The 16219-nt window shown below is 40.5% G+C and overlaps 1 protein-coding gene across 1 annotated transcript; it reads left to right on the top strand.

Annotated features, from left to right (window-relative positions):
- Positions 1 to 3: 3 nt before the first annotated feature.
- THAP6 (THAP domain containing 6) lies at positions 4 to 15876 on the top strand. Its single transcript, XM_056111310.1, has 5 exons — positions 4 to 142; positions 908 to 1010; positions 2256 to 2463; positions 7268 to 7384; positions 12943 to 15876. The coding sequence occupies exons 2-5, from the start codon at positions 931 to 933 to the stop codon at positions 13195 to 13197; spliced, it is 660 nt and encodes a 219-aa protein (XP_055967285.1). The 5' UTR covers positions 4 to 142; positions 908 to 930; the 3' UTR covers positions 13198 to 15876.
- Positions 15877 to 16219: the final 343 nt, after the last annotated feature.

Raw genomic sequence — 16219 nt, 5'->3', positions numbered from 1 at the left:
AGCCGCCGCCGCCGCCACAGCCAAGATGGCGGCCGCGCACGTGACCCGGGGCAGCCACACTTCCGGTTCCTGGGCCGACGGGGCGGAAGCGCAGGGAGACGCAATCTGTCGTCGATGTTAGTCGGTCCCTTCGCTCCTAACGGTAATGACTCTTAGGTGGCCTCTTCCTTTACCCCCACCTCCCCCCGCCATGGCCGACCCGCCCAGCCCGTGTGTGTGTGTGTGTGTGTGTGTGCGCGTGCGCCTCGCCGCGACGAGAATCGCAGTGGTGGCGCCGAGGTGTCCGGCGGCCCCCGAGGCGAGGGACGCGCCGCGGTCGCCTCGGCACCGGTGACTGGGCGGCCCCTCCCTCCCTCGCTCCCGGGCGTCGGGAGCCGCGAGGAGGGGGCGGAGCTTCCCGGCTTCCGGGCCCTGCGTGGGGGCGTGGGGGGGGGCCGGGCGCGAAGCCGGGAGGGTCCCGCTGCCGTCGGCGCCGCTATCCGCGTCGTCCTCGCCGCCTCTCCCGGGCCTGGCGCCGGGGTCCTCTCTGCTCTGTCCCTGCACACACGCGGCGCCCGTCACCGAAGGGGGTCGCCGCCGCGTCTTCTTGGTGGAGCGGCTGGACGTGGGGGGCGGGGCGTCGGGGAGACGCGGGGCGCAGAAACGCAGGGGGAGTTGCCGCCGTTAGCTGCACCGCGCCCCCCTTCCCCCCCCCCCAGAGCTGAGCCGTGCCCCGACGGGGACCCCCGAAGGCGATCCGTCCCGCCGCCGCCTTCTAGCTCCCCTTCCCCCGACGCGCACATTTCCCACGCCCCGAAACTCTTGAGACCCAGGGTGGTCTCCTGTGCCTCCTCCCTCCCCTCGCAGACCTGCTTTTCAGCCCTGACCGGTTTCTTTCTTTTTTTTTTTTTTTCCCTTTTCTTTCCAGTTCGGTGATGAAGCGCTAAAATCATGGTGAAATGTTGCTCGGCCATTGGATGTGCCTCTCGCTGTTTGCCCAATTCCAAGCTAAAGGGATTGACATTTCACGTGTAAGACTCCACTGTGGTTATAAGCCTAGGACTTTCGGATGGAAAAAGTGAAAGAAAGACAGTTGGGCTTAAGCCTCCCTTGTCTGGACTAGAGTTTTCCCCAGTACTTTTTTTTTTTGGAGGGGGCGGGGGCAAAGTGGAGGACCACCCAGGTAGTGGGCTGGGCTGGCCTGAGGGATGCTCCAACAACTGCAGTGGGTAGAGCAGGGGACCAGCCTCTCCTTGGCCCTCTGAGCTAGCTCCTCTCCCAAGTGCTTTTTCAGTAACTTTCTTAGTTTGAATTGGCTTGCACCCGACACTTGAGCAAATTAAAAGTTTAAGAGACCTTTTTAAGACATCAGAGACTGGTTTAAGAAAAATTTCATCAGACCCATGTTTGCTAATCTCTTTAAATTGTAACATACCTCCAAAGAAAGTCATCTTTACATATAGTGAACAGTGTGAAGGAAGAATTGTTGCCTGAATAGATTCTGTTCTGTTCGGAAGTAGATCAAGCTTAGATTGTAGAGATAAATGTGTAAGTACAAGTTCTAGCCAAGGGTTCTGTTCCCCTGTATTGTAGATACAGCAGGATGACTCTTATTTAATGATTTAGCCAGTCCTCTGACAAGCATAGAAAGGAAAAGACAAGAATTATTTGTTTACCAGCTGTTTGTTTTGCTGCTTTTTGTGCCAAGGATTGTGCTGTGTACTCAAGAAAGATGTAACTACTTAGCTAGGTATGATAAAATAAAAAACTAGTATGTGTACCCTCTCTCATCTCAAGGAAAAAATATGAACCGTCTTAGAAACTAGGGCAAGTGTGGTTATCTTTATCTTTCAGAATGACTCTAATGTCCAGAACTCCAAACTCAGCATCATTTTTCTTCATATGCTAAGCATTATAGATCTGTGTTTATTAAATATAATAAACAGTTTTTTGATGCTGAACGAAAGAAGAGAAGAACAAAATATAAGGGGAGCTGTTCATCTGGGAAAAGTTCTGGAAATCGGTTCAGATAGAAAAAAGCTCAAGTGATTGTCTTATAAAACCTCCATTGTGAATCTTTCTCTCCTAAGTTGCTAAATATCCATTGAAACGTTTCTTCTTTATAAGGATAAGTGAAATGAGGACTATAGATCTGTAGCATCATGAGTCATGGTGGTTTCCAAAATATTCCAGTTTTCGATAATAATAAACCAAAAGGTCAAAGCATTTTTCTTGTATATATTGATATAGTGTGTTTTTTTAAAATCTTCTTCTAGATTCCCCACAGATGAAAATGTCAAAAGAAAATGGGTATTAGCAATGAAAAGACTTGATGTGAATGCTGCAGGCATCTGGGAGCCTAAAAAAGGAGATGTATTATGTTCAAGGCACTTTAAGAAGACAGACTTTGACAGAAGTACTCCAAATATTAAATTAAAACCTGGAGTCGTACCTTCTGTCTTTGATGTCCCATCTCACTTACAGGTCTGTATATAGAGTACTGTTTACCTGGACTGAAGAAGTAATACAGGGATTGAAGCACAAAGTTACCGACCCTGGTTCAGTCCCCAGCATTGCATATGGGGCCCCCAGGAATGATTCCTGAGCACAGAGCCAGAATAGCCCCAGAGCACCACCAGGCAGGGCCCAAAGTTTCCAAACTAGAGACTAACGGAGTCCAATATGGAAAATTCAGGGATTGCTTAGGGGTTTTCCACAGCATTAGTAATGAGTTTCAGTTGAAAATTTTCTGTCCTCCCTGATAGCTGGAAACAAGGGGAGGAGTTCAGAAGCAAACTTGTCCCATGCTGTCTTGGTCACCTTGTGCACTTCTGAGAGTTTAAGTAGACACCACCTCACAATTCTCCCACAGTTCTCAACCACTACTAACCAAAGCTGGCCTGGCAATAACAAATGTACATTAGGTTTCCTCCCCCACTCCCACTACCAGCAAGACTATTATGTTGAGGACGCAATGAAATATGAACATAATAACTCAATCACAATAAAATTACTTTGAAAAACTAATATGTCCTTCTTACAAAAATTTTTCATTATTCAAAATTATATGGCGCTGCAAAAAAAGAAGAGAAATAACAGTAACCAGAGCTAATACTGTTGACACTTTAATTCTGTTATTTTTGAGGGGGGGGGTTGTTTGTTTCATTTTGTTTTAGTGCCACACCTCGCAGTGCTTAGGGGGTCAAATAGTACCAGGGATTGAGCCCTGGATTCCTGCAGGCTAAGCATGAGTCCAGCCCCTCGAGCCATTGCGGGCCCAGTAGTGTAGTGTAATGCTTTAATCCATGTTTTCCGTATAGCATGTTCATGTTACATTCTTAGAAAAATATACTGTATCTTTTTTTTTATACTGTATCTTTTTTGCTCTTAAAACAAATCACCTCTATGGTCTTAGTAGGTGCCAGACACTATTCTGAGCTCATGAAATAACAGTTCATGTAGTTCTCATAATAACCATATGAAATAAACAATTTATCAGTCACATTGTTAATGAGAATTTAAGGCAACTTAGGTCCAGAGAACTGGAATACCTTCCCCAAACTTTTTAGTTGGCAGAGACGAGACTTGAACTCGGACATTTTGGCTCTTGCACAAGGGATGTCGTTCAGCTGTAGAGTATCACCTGGCATGTGTGAGACCCTAAGTCCAACCCCTAACATTGAAGGGGAAAAAAGTAATAAATGCAGAGTCCTCTGTCCCACTCCCAGAGAATTTGATCCCATATGCATTCCATAATTGGGGCAGGCATTAAGGAATCTGCACTTTGTTACAAATGCCCCCCCAAACAATGTTTGGAACACGTTTTTAAGAGAAATCTATAAAAAAAAAAAAAAACTTTAAAAAAATATTCTTTTTTTTTTTTTTTTTTTTTTTGGTAAGAACCACTACTAACCTAAACTGGCAATAACAGTGGTGCTGGAGTTCCAGAAAGGCCACACCCAGTATTGCTCAAGGTTCACCAGGACTACAGCCATGAGGTATAGAGGAGTCAACCCAGGGCCTTGCATGTGCTCTTACTTGAGCTATATCCCTGGCCATAACCATCAATTTTTTTCTGTTTTTTTTTTTCTTTTTGGGTCACACACGGCGATTCACAGGGGTTCCTCCTCCTGGTTCTGCACTCAGGAGTTACTCCTGGCAGTGCTCAGGGGACCATATGGGATGCTGGGAATCGAACCGGGGTTTGGCTGCTTGCAAGGCAAACGCCCTACCCGCTGTGCTATCGCTCCAGCCCCCATCACCATCAATTTTTTTAAACTAAATTTTATATTGAAGTTCAACACATATGGAAAAATTATACATCATAAGTGTACAAAGCAACAAATAATCTCAAAGTGATTTAATTCATGTAATTCCCCATTTTAATTATTTCTAGTTCCCCAGCAGCCTCCTTCATGCTCTCCCCATCACGACACCATGAAAGGTAACTGCTCTCCTGATTTCAGGCATCACTCGTATTTAAGTGGAATTACACAGCATGCTGTCTGGCTTTCTTAGCTCATTTTAAGTGCTTCACTGACACGAAAGTGTGATAGTAGTCCATTTGGTTTTTTTTGTGTGTGTGCAATATAGTATTCTTGTGTACAATCTGATTTCTCCTTTCTGTTGGTGAACATTTGAGTTATTTCACTTTGGAGTCGTCATGAATGGTGCAACTATGAATATTTTTTCACCAGAATGTTTTTTTGGTGTACATTTGTACACATCTCTGTAAACTATCTCCACTGTTAAAAATGAAATTGCAGGGTCCTAAAGATATGTTTTTCAGTTTGCATAGATGGTGCCATAGTTTTTCAAAGCAGCTTCACCAATATATATTCAGATCATCAGTATTAAAAAGCTCCTCTGGTTCCTCATCCTTCAGGTATTTGATGGTGTCAGTTTTATAACCAACCATATCGGTTTTCATTTTTATAGGGGCCACACCTAGTAGTGTTGGGGCCAGGCGCTTACGGGTCACACCCAGAGATTCTTAGTTCAATGGTACAAATCTTACAGGTTAGAGCTCAGACCTGTGGTTTTTCATGTCACCAGGGCCACTCCCAGGGGTGCTTGAGGAGCCATGAGGTACTGAGATTAAACTCGGGCCCTTGGTGTGCTAAGCATGTGCTCTGCCACTTGACCTATCTTCCTGTCCTCTTCGACTACTTTAAACAGCACAGTGATAAAGATCATTCTAGCGGACTAGTCATGCAATCTTTTATTTTCTTTAAATTCCTGTAAATAGTTGGACCAAAATTATACACCCTTGGATTTAGTCTCCAGCACCACAAAAATTATTTCCTTTTCAACTTTTGCCTTTGATACAGATCTGCTAAAGCCGCATCAGAAAGCTCATGACAGGGGCTGGAGTGATAGCACGGCAGGTAGGGCATTTGCCTTGCACGTGGCCGACCCAGGTTCGATTCCCAGCAACCCATATGGTCCCCTGAGCACCGCCAGGGATAATTCCTGAGTACAGAGCCAGGAGTGACCCCTGTGCATCGCCCGGTGTCACCCAAAAAGCAAAAAAAAAAAAGCTCATGACAGTCTCTTCTCCCATTAAGCATAAATGTGCCAATCAGCCATTTTTGGCTTTTGGCTTTGGGGCCACACCCAACAGTGCTCAGGGATCACTCTAGGCAGTGGTCAAGAAACTGTATGCAGTACTAAGGATCGAGGCAGGGTCAGCTGTTTACAAAGCAAATGTCTTAATTCGATTACTTACAGTCTCTCTGGCCCTAAATTGTGTTTTTAACTTTGTTAAAACTGATAGGCAAAATTGCATCTTAATTTTCTTAAATTCTAATTTCTATTTTAATTTGTGATTATTAGTGAGTTTCTGCATATTCCATGTCTATTAATTTGATCCTCTATTTTTATATTTTTTCTAAATTATTTTTTAAATAATTTCATATTGAACTATGAATTATTTAACTGCATCTATGTTGTAATTACTTTGTTTTTAGTTTAATTAGAGAGTCGGGGTTCTTTTTTTGCTTTGGAAATTCAGGTTTTTTTTTAAGTTGTCAATTTTATATTTTCATCTGAATTGATGTTAACTTTCTCTCCCTTAAGTTTATGTTAGTCATTCCTATTTTTTCCCTAATTCATTATTAATTTGTAGAACAGAACCAAAGAGATAGTGCAGTGGGTAAGGTGCTTGATTTGTATGCAGTGACCCAGATTTGATCCCCGTCACCACATATGACCCCCTGAGCAGAAAGCTAGAACTAAGCCTGAGCACCACTAGGTGCTCCAAGAACTCCCCAAATTAAAAATAAAGTTATGACCCCAGGCCCCCCAAATTAAAAATAAAAATTTAGCATGCAGAGTTCCATTGTGTTTCTAAAAGGCTATAGCAATATTTATAGTCTTTCTTCATTTATTTAGAATGCTTTTTTAAAAATTACAAAACCAGGGGCTGGAGTGATAGCACCGTGGGTAGGGCATTTGCCTTACACCCTGCCGACCTGGGTTCGATTCCCAGCATCCCATAAGGTTCCCTAAGCACTGCCAGAAGTAATTTCTGAGTGCAGAGCCAGGTGTGACCCGAAAAGAAAAAAAAAATTACAAAACCATTCTTCTACTTCTTCTACTTGATATGTATTTTTTTGTTTTGTTTTGTTTTGGGGTCACACCCGGTGATGCTCAGGGGTTACTCCTGGCTCGGCACTCAGGAATTACTCCTGGCGGTGCTCCGGGGACCATATGGGATGCTGGGAATCGAACCCCGGTCAGCTATGTGCAAGGCAAACGCCCTACCCACTGTGCTATTGCCCCAGTCCCGATATGTGTATTCTTTGAAAGTAGAAAAGTTTATTGGAAAGTAGAAGAGAAAGAAAAAGGAAAAAGAACTTGTATAGGACTAAGTTCTTTTACTTGATCTGTTAATAGATTTTCCTGTCTGATCAGAGTGGCATATTCAACTATTGTTTCTGTGTAATATTTTTAATAGTTGGCAAGTATATCATCTCTCACTATTGCTTTTCTTTTTTAGGGAAATTTATGTTTCCAAAAGGATTTAGGGATAAATTTCCTTTTTTCCCCCCAGTTTGGGTCCACACCTCGCTTACTGTGATGATCAGACCATCAAACCAAAGCCGCCTGCCTCAGCCCATTGAGTTTTCATTGTCATTAAACTTCAATCTCAGTGAAATTTAAAGTTTACTGATTCTTAAAGGCAGTTTCCATATAAAAAAAAATTGCATTTCCCTACAAAGATTAGAAGGAACAAAAATTTATGAAAAACAGATCCGTAATGAGTGTTATTAACTATTTTTAACAGGAAAAAAGAGAAAAGCTTCATTGTAGAAAAAACTTCACCCTCAAAACCATCCCAGTGACAAACCACCCGCTTGTCGCTTCCACTTGTAGTGAAGAATTCCAGTCTCAGTTCATTTTTGTAAGTAAAATTTTATGTTGAATGTGTCATTTTCCTTAGTACTAAATTAGGGCCTTAAGTATTTGATAGGTAGTTTTGTTTTGTTCTGTTTTGTTTGGGGGCCACACCCTGTGATGCTCAGGACTTGTGCCTACCTCTGCACTAAGGAATTACTCCTGGCAGTGCTTGGGAGATCACCTGGGATGCCGAGGATTGATTCCGGGTCAGCCACACACAAGACAAACACCCTACCCACTGTACTGTCCCCAGCCCTATTATTTCTTTTATATTTAATTTGAACATTTTTTTCTGGGTCCATAATAATTTAATATAGAGGTAGTTAATTATTTCTTATGTATTTTGCTAAAGAATGCTTTGGCAGGGATATTTCTACCCCAAAAATGCAGTGATTAATTCCTTCCTCTTTAGGTTTTCTTGAAGAACATTCATACATAGGATATTCAGCTTGCATTTGTATATTTATCACATTTTCATACTAAAGTGAGGCTGGATCTGTTTCAATGTTTTGATTATTAGAAATTTTATAATAGTTATTAAATTAGACAGCATTCGTCTTTCAACTTTTTTTTTTTCAAAGTTGTTTTGAGTATTATAGGTCTTTTGAGAATCAGTTTATAACATAAAAACTGCTAGAATTTTAGCTGGAATTACATTGAATCTGTAGAACCACATGGGAAGAATTGACATTTATTAAGACTATTTTGTCTTTATAGACTAGAGAGATAGTACAGTGGGTTGAGTACTTGCCTTGTACACAGCTGACCTGGGTTTGATCTCTGAGACCCCAATGGTCCTCCAACCCCACCTGAAGTGATTCCTTAGTGCAAAGCCAGGAGAAAAGCCTTGAGCACTTCTGGGTGTGGCCCAAAATTTAGAAATAAAAAGACTAAGTTTTTTTTTCATTATTTATTGAATATCCATGATAAACTATTACAAAGCCATTTATGATTGGGTTTCCGTCATAAATGATCCAACTCCCATCCCTCCACCAGTGTACATTTCCCACCACCAATGTCCACCGTTTCCCTCCCACCATCCATCAACAGCCGCCCCCCCAACACAACCCCCAGCCACCTGCCTCTATGGCAGGCACTGTTCTTTCTCTTTCTCCTTTTGTGCATTATGGTTTGCAATACAGGTACTAAGAGGTCATGGTGTTTGTTCAGGACATTCAGTATTTTTATCTGGATGGTAAGGCTGGAGTAGCTTTTTAACTGGGTGGCAGTTTTGGAATGTGGATGTGACTGCCAAAGCTTCTGAAAGTACAGGGCGGAGGTAGCCCATCCTGACCCTGAGAAAGCTTGGAGATTTCAGTCACCAAACCTGCATACCCGAATTTTCAGCTGATTATGTCTCGGTGAAGTCCGTCCTTAAGGCAGTGAAGTCCATTAAGGGGCATGGCAGCAGTTTTGGATTGTGGAAGCAAGTGGCTGCCAGGGACTCTGCTTGGCGCTCATTTAAGTCCTTGTTAACAATGAACTCATTATATGTCTTTATTAAGGATTTTTACTTTAAAATTTTTTACTTATTTTAAAAATAAGGGTTTTATAGTTTTCAATATACAGATTGTTCTTAATTTGTTAGATTTCCGCCCAAGTATTCTGTATGTTTAGATGCAGGTATTCAAGTATTGTTTTGTTTTTTGCTAGTGTTTGGAAATCCAGTTGATTTTTGTGTTTTGATCTTGTATCTGGCAAACTGCTAAATGCATATATTATAAACAATTTTGTAGAAGCAGTGACATTTTCTGCATAGGCAGTCATATCACAATATTCTTTGCAGTACTGATGCTTTTCTCTTCTGTTTCTTTTTCTTCCCTTACTGCACTGCTTTGAATCTCTAAATCTAAACTTAATAGAAGTAATAAAAGCTGATGACCATTCCTTATTCCTGATGTAGATGAAAGGCATTGAGTCACCACAACAGAGGATGCTAACCATAAAAGTTTTTTATGAAGTCCTTGTATTGATGGCCTAGTTCCTAGTTTGTCAAGAATTTTAATCAGAAATGAGTGTTCCGTTGTTCGCTTTTCTGTACCAGGCAGTAGTGATAGTATAGCAGTTTAGGGTACTTGCATTACATATGGGTAGACCCAGGTTCGATCCCCAGCCCTATATATGGTCCCCTAAGCCCTCCAGGAGTGACCCCTGAGTAGAATCAAGAGTCATAAGCACTGCTGGGCACCAGGTGTGGCCCAAAAACAAAGGAAAAAAATTATTTTTTGTACTTACTCAGAAAGCATACTTTTTTAGTCCATTTTCAGTTTGATGATAGGATATTTTTTTTGTTGGCTTTTGGTTTTAGGGCCTCACCTGGCAGTGCTTGGGGATTACTCCTGCATCTGCACTCAGGAGTCTTTCCTGGCAGTCTTTCCTGGTACTTGGGGGTCCGTATAAGATGCTGGGGAGTCGAACTTAGGTCAACTACATGCACGACAAGCGCCCTACCCTTATGCTATCTATTCAGCTATGTTAATAGTGATTTTTAAATGTGAAGCTGTCTTGTACTCCTTGAATAAACCCTACTTCTTCATGATGTATAAACTCTTTTTTTGTTGTTTGTTTTACAGTTTTGTTTGTTTCGTTTGGGGGCCACGTCTCTAATGCTCAGGGATTAGTCCTCACTCTGTACTCAAGAATTACTCCTGGTAGTGCTCAGGGTACAATATGAGATTCTGGGACTCAAACACGGGTCGTTCATGTACAAGGCAAACACCCTAGACTCAGTACTATCATTCAGTCTCCTCACCGCTACATTTTATAACAATGTAAGCTACTAAATATTTAGGATTATTATGTCTTGATAAATTAACTATTTTATTATTAAGGAAAGGCTTACATCCCTGCCTGGTTTTCTCTGAAATCTATTTTGATTGCAGTATACCCAGTTTATCTCTTTTTAAATTAGTATTATATCAGTATTTCTTTTCCTCTTTTATTTTTAATCTATATATCTTTTTATATACCTCCTATACTCCCATTTCTTGAGTTATTTACAACATTTCTATTTTACTGTAAACATTCAATTATGATATGCCTTTAGTGTTTCCTTCATGTTTCTTGTTCTTGGGATTTGTTAAGCTGCTTCATCTGTAGGTTTATATTTTTTGTCAGACTTGAGAAAAATTTGGCCATGGTGTCTTTAAATATATTTTTCCATCTCAGCTTTTCTTTTTTTCAAGATTATAATTGCGTGTGTTCTCTACTCGGAAGTTTTGCCATTGTACTCTGCCGCTTTATCTCCCCTTCCCCCACCACGCCTCACTTTGTTGTTTTCCGTTTGTTTTATCTGGGTTTTTTTTTTTTTAATTCTCTTTTCTCTTTGTTGTCTAGTTGGAGTAGTTTATATTATTGTGTCTTCACCTTCCCTGTTTTTTCTTTTTGAAATGTCCGATATCCTATTATTTCTTAAAATTTAGTTTTCTCCTCCCATTTTGCCAGGGTTTTGTTTGGTTGGTTGGTTTGGGGCCACATGCCCAGGGGTCATTCCTGACTCTGCACTCAGAAATCGCTCTAGGCAGGCTCCAGTGACCACACAGGATACCAGGGATCAAAACCCAGCCTGTTGCGCACGAGGCAAACACTTTAACCGCTGTGTTTTCTCTCCAACTCTCCCATTTTCTAGTTTTATCTCTAGATGTTCTATTTGTTTCTTTTTTGTACATTTCCAGTCCCTACTTATATTCTTACACATACGGAGTAAAGCTTAAATAACTTAATTTTTGGGGGGGGAGGAAGGAGAGGTTAATTCTAACAGTTACATCAGTTCCAGGTTGATATCCACTGATTTCTCTCATGACTTTTTTTTCCTGATTGCTTTCATGCTTCTTTGCGCAGTAAATTTTGTGCACCATGTTCCATGCACTGTACTTCTTTTTTTAAACTATTTTTATTGAGTCTCTATGAGATAGACACTTACAAAGCTGTTCATGATTAGCTTTCAGTCATACAGTGTTCCAGAACCCATCCCTCCACCAGTGGACATTTCCCAGAACCGGTACCCCCAGTTTCCCTCTCATCAAGCCCCTACCCCACCCTCAACTTGCCTCTATGGCAGGCGCTTTTCTTCTTCCTCTCCCTCCACCACACCCCCCCACTTTGCAGGCATTGTGGTTTGCAATAAAATTGTTGTTGTTGTTGTTACTGCTCGAGCGGGCCCAGTAAGGTCTCCATTGGAGACTTTGTTGTTACTGTGTCTGGCATATCGAATACTTTCTTTTTTTTTTTTATTGCTTTTTTGGGTCACACCCAGCGATGCACAGGGGTCACTCCTGGCTCTGCACTCAGGAGTTACTCCTGGCAGTGCTCAGGGGACCATATGGGATGCTGGAATCGAACCTGGGTTGGCCGCGTGCAAGGCAAACGCCCTACCCACTGTGCTATCGCTCCAGCCCCTAAAATTATACTTTCTTAATGCTGTATAGTTTTATGTCTTAGGTTCTGGAACTTTGTTCTGGAATTTTCTTGTCTGAAAATAGCTTGATTCTCTTAGGTTTTGCTTTGGTAGTTAGGGCTAGATAGTGCTCAGTCAAGAGCTACTGAGAAAAGGCCCACAGGTTTACTCATGATTCTTAGAGTTTTTTAGTCAGACTAATGGGGTCGTTGCCTGTGTTCTATGAGTACAGAACAACTTTAATCTTATGTGCCACCCTTGCCTTCTATTTGTTATCTTCAAAGTTCTTTTTTTGTCACTTGGCCATGTCTTGGGTTTTTTAGATCGGAGTCAATCCAGTCTCTTACTCCTCTGGACTGGAAGCAAAAGTTCTGTTCACTAATTTTATTATTGATGTTTTAAAAAATATCTTAAGGTAGATTTACATGCCACTTTTATTTCCCCTATCTTCAAATGAAAAATGTCCACCCAGAGAACTTGAGCAGAGCCATTAGAAATACTGAAAAAACTTAAATTATCTCTTAAATTCCAAGGCCAGAGTTCTCTCTAAATCAACACCCAGTCTGATCTTCCCCTCCAGTACTTCTTTTCCTGTCATCCCTTATAAAGGGAAACATTTGTTAACATTAAAATAACATAGTTAAAATTTTAACATGATAGTTAAGATGTAGCAGCCCAGACTTGGGGAAGGAAAGCTGAATGGTAATCACAGTGCTCCTGGCAGTCATAGAAACCTACCCCCCCCCACCATAAGTGTTCCCAGTCATAGGATTTCACAGTATTTATGTAGCCTTAGGCAAGAGAACTGTTGTTCTTTTTTTTGCTTTTCTCTCTTGGACCTACACCCAGTGATGCTCAGGGGCTACTCCTGGCTCTGCACTAAGGAATTACTCCTGGTGGAGGTGCATGAGAGACCATATGTGATGCTGGAGATGCAGCCCAGGTTGGCTGTGTGCAAGGCAACACCTTACACGCTCTACTATCTCTCCAGTCCCACAAGAGAACTGTTTTTAACCCCTCGTTTCCTATGTTCTTTGTTTAAATCCCATATTACCAACTTTTTGGACTTTCCTATGCATCATAAATGAAGGACAGCTGAGGCCTATTTATAAGCTATTTTCTGAGTCTTCTTGTCTCACTTAATATCTTCATGTTTATGTTTTTAGGAACATAGCTACAGTGTAATGGACAGTCCAAAGAAACTTAAGCATAAATTAGATCATGTGATCAGCGAGCTAGAGGATACCAAGCAAAGTCTGCGGAATGTCTTAGACCGAGAAAAACGTTTCCAAAAATCGTTGAGGAAGACAATCAGGGAATTAAAGGATGAATGTCTCATCAGCCAAGAAACAGCAAATAGACTGGAAGCTTTCTGTTGGGAATGTTGTCAGGAGAGCGTAGAACGAGACTATATTTCATGAAATAATTTCATGTTCTACTTAAAATTGACATTGGCACAGCTTTTTAGAAAATACTTCACCGTTATTAAATAATACCCACCATTTAGAGAGCTTCTTTGGATTCTCTGCAGTATTGTGCATTATAGATTGTTATCCAAAGACTTCTGAAACATACAAATACTTGTGCTAGTTATCATGTTCTCGTATGACTTGTAACAATTATGTTTTTTAAGACCTAACTAGTGCCAGGTCACTCTTTTAAAGTGTTAAAAACTCAAGAAAACTCCATAGGAGTAAGAAAATGGTATCAAATCAGCCACATAAGCTCTGCTAGTAAGAACTAGAAACCTGCAGCATGATATTTTTCACTTCTAAGGAGTACCTTTTCTTATGTAGGCGTCACGGTAAGTATGCTGGATTGTACCTTAATTGCGTTTTACTGTAAAGTAGAATTCATTTGTAGTGCATATCTGTTTTGCATCCAAGCCAGGAGGCTTTTTTACCAAAAATACCAAAAGGCCTTTTTATGAGGCACGCCATAGTACCAATCCTGAGAACAGCGTATGATACAGATCTGTTGACTGAAAAGATTCTTGATGAGGTAGTAATTTTCCAGGATAGCGCACATCCTTCCTTTTCACTAGGCCCACATAGCATTAACATTTTGCAGGGCATAAATTTGATTTTTTTTTCTTTGTTTGGGGAGCCACACCCGGCAATACTCCGGTTACTCCTAGCTCTCCACTCGGGAATTACTCCTTGCCTGAGGGACCATGTAGGATTCCGGGAATCGAACCTGGGTCAGCCACATGCAAGGCAAGCACCCCAAACCCCTGTACTATCACTCCTGCCCGTAAATTTGATATCTAATTGGTTATTTGCTCTGACAATTCTTCTGAAAATTTTGCTTCATGACTGTTAATTTATTATGTTTTTAAAATGTAAATGTCAGTATTAGATGAATACTACTAAAGCTGTTCTTTATTTTACAGAAAGTAATATTGATGACTTTTTTAAATAAAAAATATAGAAGAAACCATTAAAAAGCAATGATGTAGCTCTTCCAGTTGAAATCAGAATTGGAGAAAGGATTATAACTTTCTTTTTTAGGAGTAAACAAGAGTTACTTTAATTAGGAGTGTACAGGGGTTTTTATTTAAATAGGTAAGTAAAAAAGCTTTAACATAGCTTCTTGCTGAATATAAAAGAATGAGTTATTTTTTTTACTGTTCCAAGTTTCAGATATTTAGCTTTTCTATAATTTCCTAGCAAAAACAACTGAAATTAATTCATAAATATTGTGGATTGAAATACAACTTACAGGCCCAGGTGAGAGGTGTAGCAGAGTGGTAGTGCTCGTGCATCGCATGGATGAGTCCCTGGATTTGTGCCCCAACACCTGCCCCAAATTACTATCTCAAAGCCAAATTCTGCTTTGGAATACCTGTGCATTTACAAACCTCAGTCAGACTTCTATGCTATAGTAGTTTTAACTTGTTTACCAATTATTTGGGTTTCAGTGTTTTAACTAGAAATGAATTTTGTGCTTAAAATATTTATTGTAATTTTGTTTTAATATCAGTTAGGATATGGTTACTTGAATTTTTTTTGGATATTTAAGAATTTTCTATTTTATGCATGTTATATTTTCATGTAATATTCCAAACATTTTTTTAAGTGGGATACCACATTTGAGTGAACAACATTATACTGAGAAGAAATCATTGCGATCATATCTTTTCATTACCTTAAAGAAATAATTGATTAGTTAGCATTATTTATTTTACTTATTTAATTTTTAACTCGTAGTGAGGCTCTGAATAGGAAATTTGGATATAATATTAGGTTCTCTAAACAGAAAACCACCTGGTTTTCTGGTTTTCTCTGTTTTTGAGCATAAAACTTAGTCAGCAGTGGACAAAAATAAGAGCATGGATCTCAACACCGAATGTCCAAATTCTATCTAAATACTAACTTTGTAGAATAAATCAAAGCCAGGAGATCTTTCCTGGAGTCAGGTCTCAATTTCTGCCACTGGCAGAACTGCTACAGTTACTTTTATTATTGGTTTTCATGAACTCAGTTCTTGTCCTTTTCATTGGACCTGATGTCACATAAAGATCTATAATTGCAGGCAAAATACTGGTGTTGTCAAGAACCTGGTTCTACAGATTTGTTCTTCATTCTTAAGAATTCTTAAGAAGATTTTGAATAGAAATGTGAAGTAAATTAGGTCCTCCCTAACAACTGCCTGAACACAGCGTTTACCTCATACCTTTGTTCCCAGAGATTCACACACAAAAAAACAATCATGCCCCCATCCACAGAGGGCCCTCAAGCAACTAATGCTCATCTAAAGGTTTCTCTTTACTGAAAGCTGAGTGTCCCTGAGATACTGGGCCCCAGCACTCTTTAGGTACGAAGGATTTGACATGGTGTTTTCTCTAGAACAGTTTTAAATCTTTGGAAATTGACTTTGGTTGCTAAAGATAATCAGATGTATACTTTAGTCTTTAATTTGAGAAAAGATGAAATGAACTAAAATGTATGAAAGTAGTTTAAACAGGAAAATTAGTACAAAAATAAGAGATGAAGAATCCTTCATATATATATTTGACCAATGAAAACTTTTTCCAGTAATGTGCTTTTTGTGGTTTTGATACATTCGGTTACTCAATAAAGTGAGCAAAGAAAAATGGAGTGTATACAGTAGTTTTGTCTGATTTCTTTGACATTGTTTCCCTCCACTATAACTCTACTCTTTTGTTGTTGTTCCTGTTTTTAATTGAATCACCTTGAGATACACAGTTACAAGTTGTTCATGATTGAGTCTCAGTTATACAATGTTCCAACAGCCATCCCTTTACCAATGCACATTTTCCATCACCAGTGTTCCTAGTCTTCCAGTGCTTCTATGGACTTACAGGGTCTGCTGGGTTAGATGAACCTACTGACAGCTCAGGCTTCCCCACACCGGAGGTCTGCCACAGAGCCTTCTGCATGGGGCCTCACTCAAAACTGGCAGCTTTTCATACAACCCCAT

The sequence above is a fragment of the Sorex fumeus genome, unplaced genomic scaffold (assembly GCF_029834395.1).
Source record: "Sorex fumeus unplaced genomic scaffold, SorFum_2.1 ptg000013l, whole genome shotgun sequence".
In the NCBI taxonomy this organism is placed as follows: Eukaryota; Metazoa; Chordata; class Mammalia; order Eulipotyphla; family Soricidae; genus Sorex; species Sorex fumeus.
The sequence above is the reverse complement of the archived record's forward strand: the minus strand, read 5'-3'. Positions and strand labels throughout refer to the sequence as shown.

Excerpts from the sequence above, each read along its gene's own strand:
- THAP6 (XM_056111310.1), top strand. The coding sequence starts at position 931 with ATGGTGAAATGTTGCTCGGCCATTGGATGTGCCTCTCGCTGTTTGCCC. Across the intron at positions 2,464-7,267 it reads ATGTCCCATCTCACTTACAG|GAAAAAAGAGAAAAGCTTCA; the intron begins GTCTGTATATAG and ends TATTTTTAACAG. Across the intron at positions 7,385-12,942 it reads TCCAGTCTCAGTTCATTTTT|GAACATAGCTACAGTGTAAT; the intron begins GTAAGTAAAATT and ends TTATGTTTTTAG.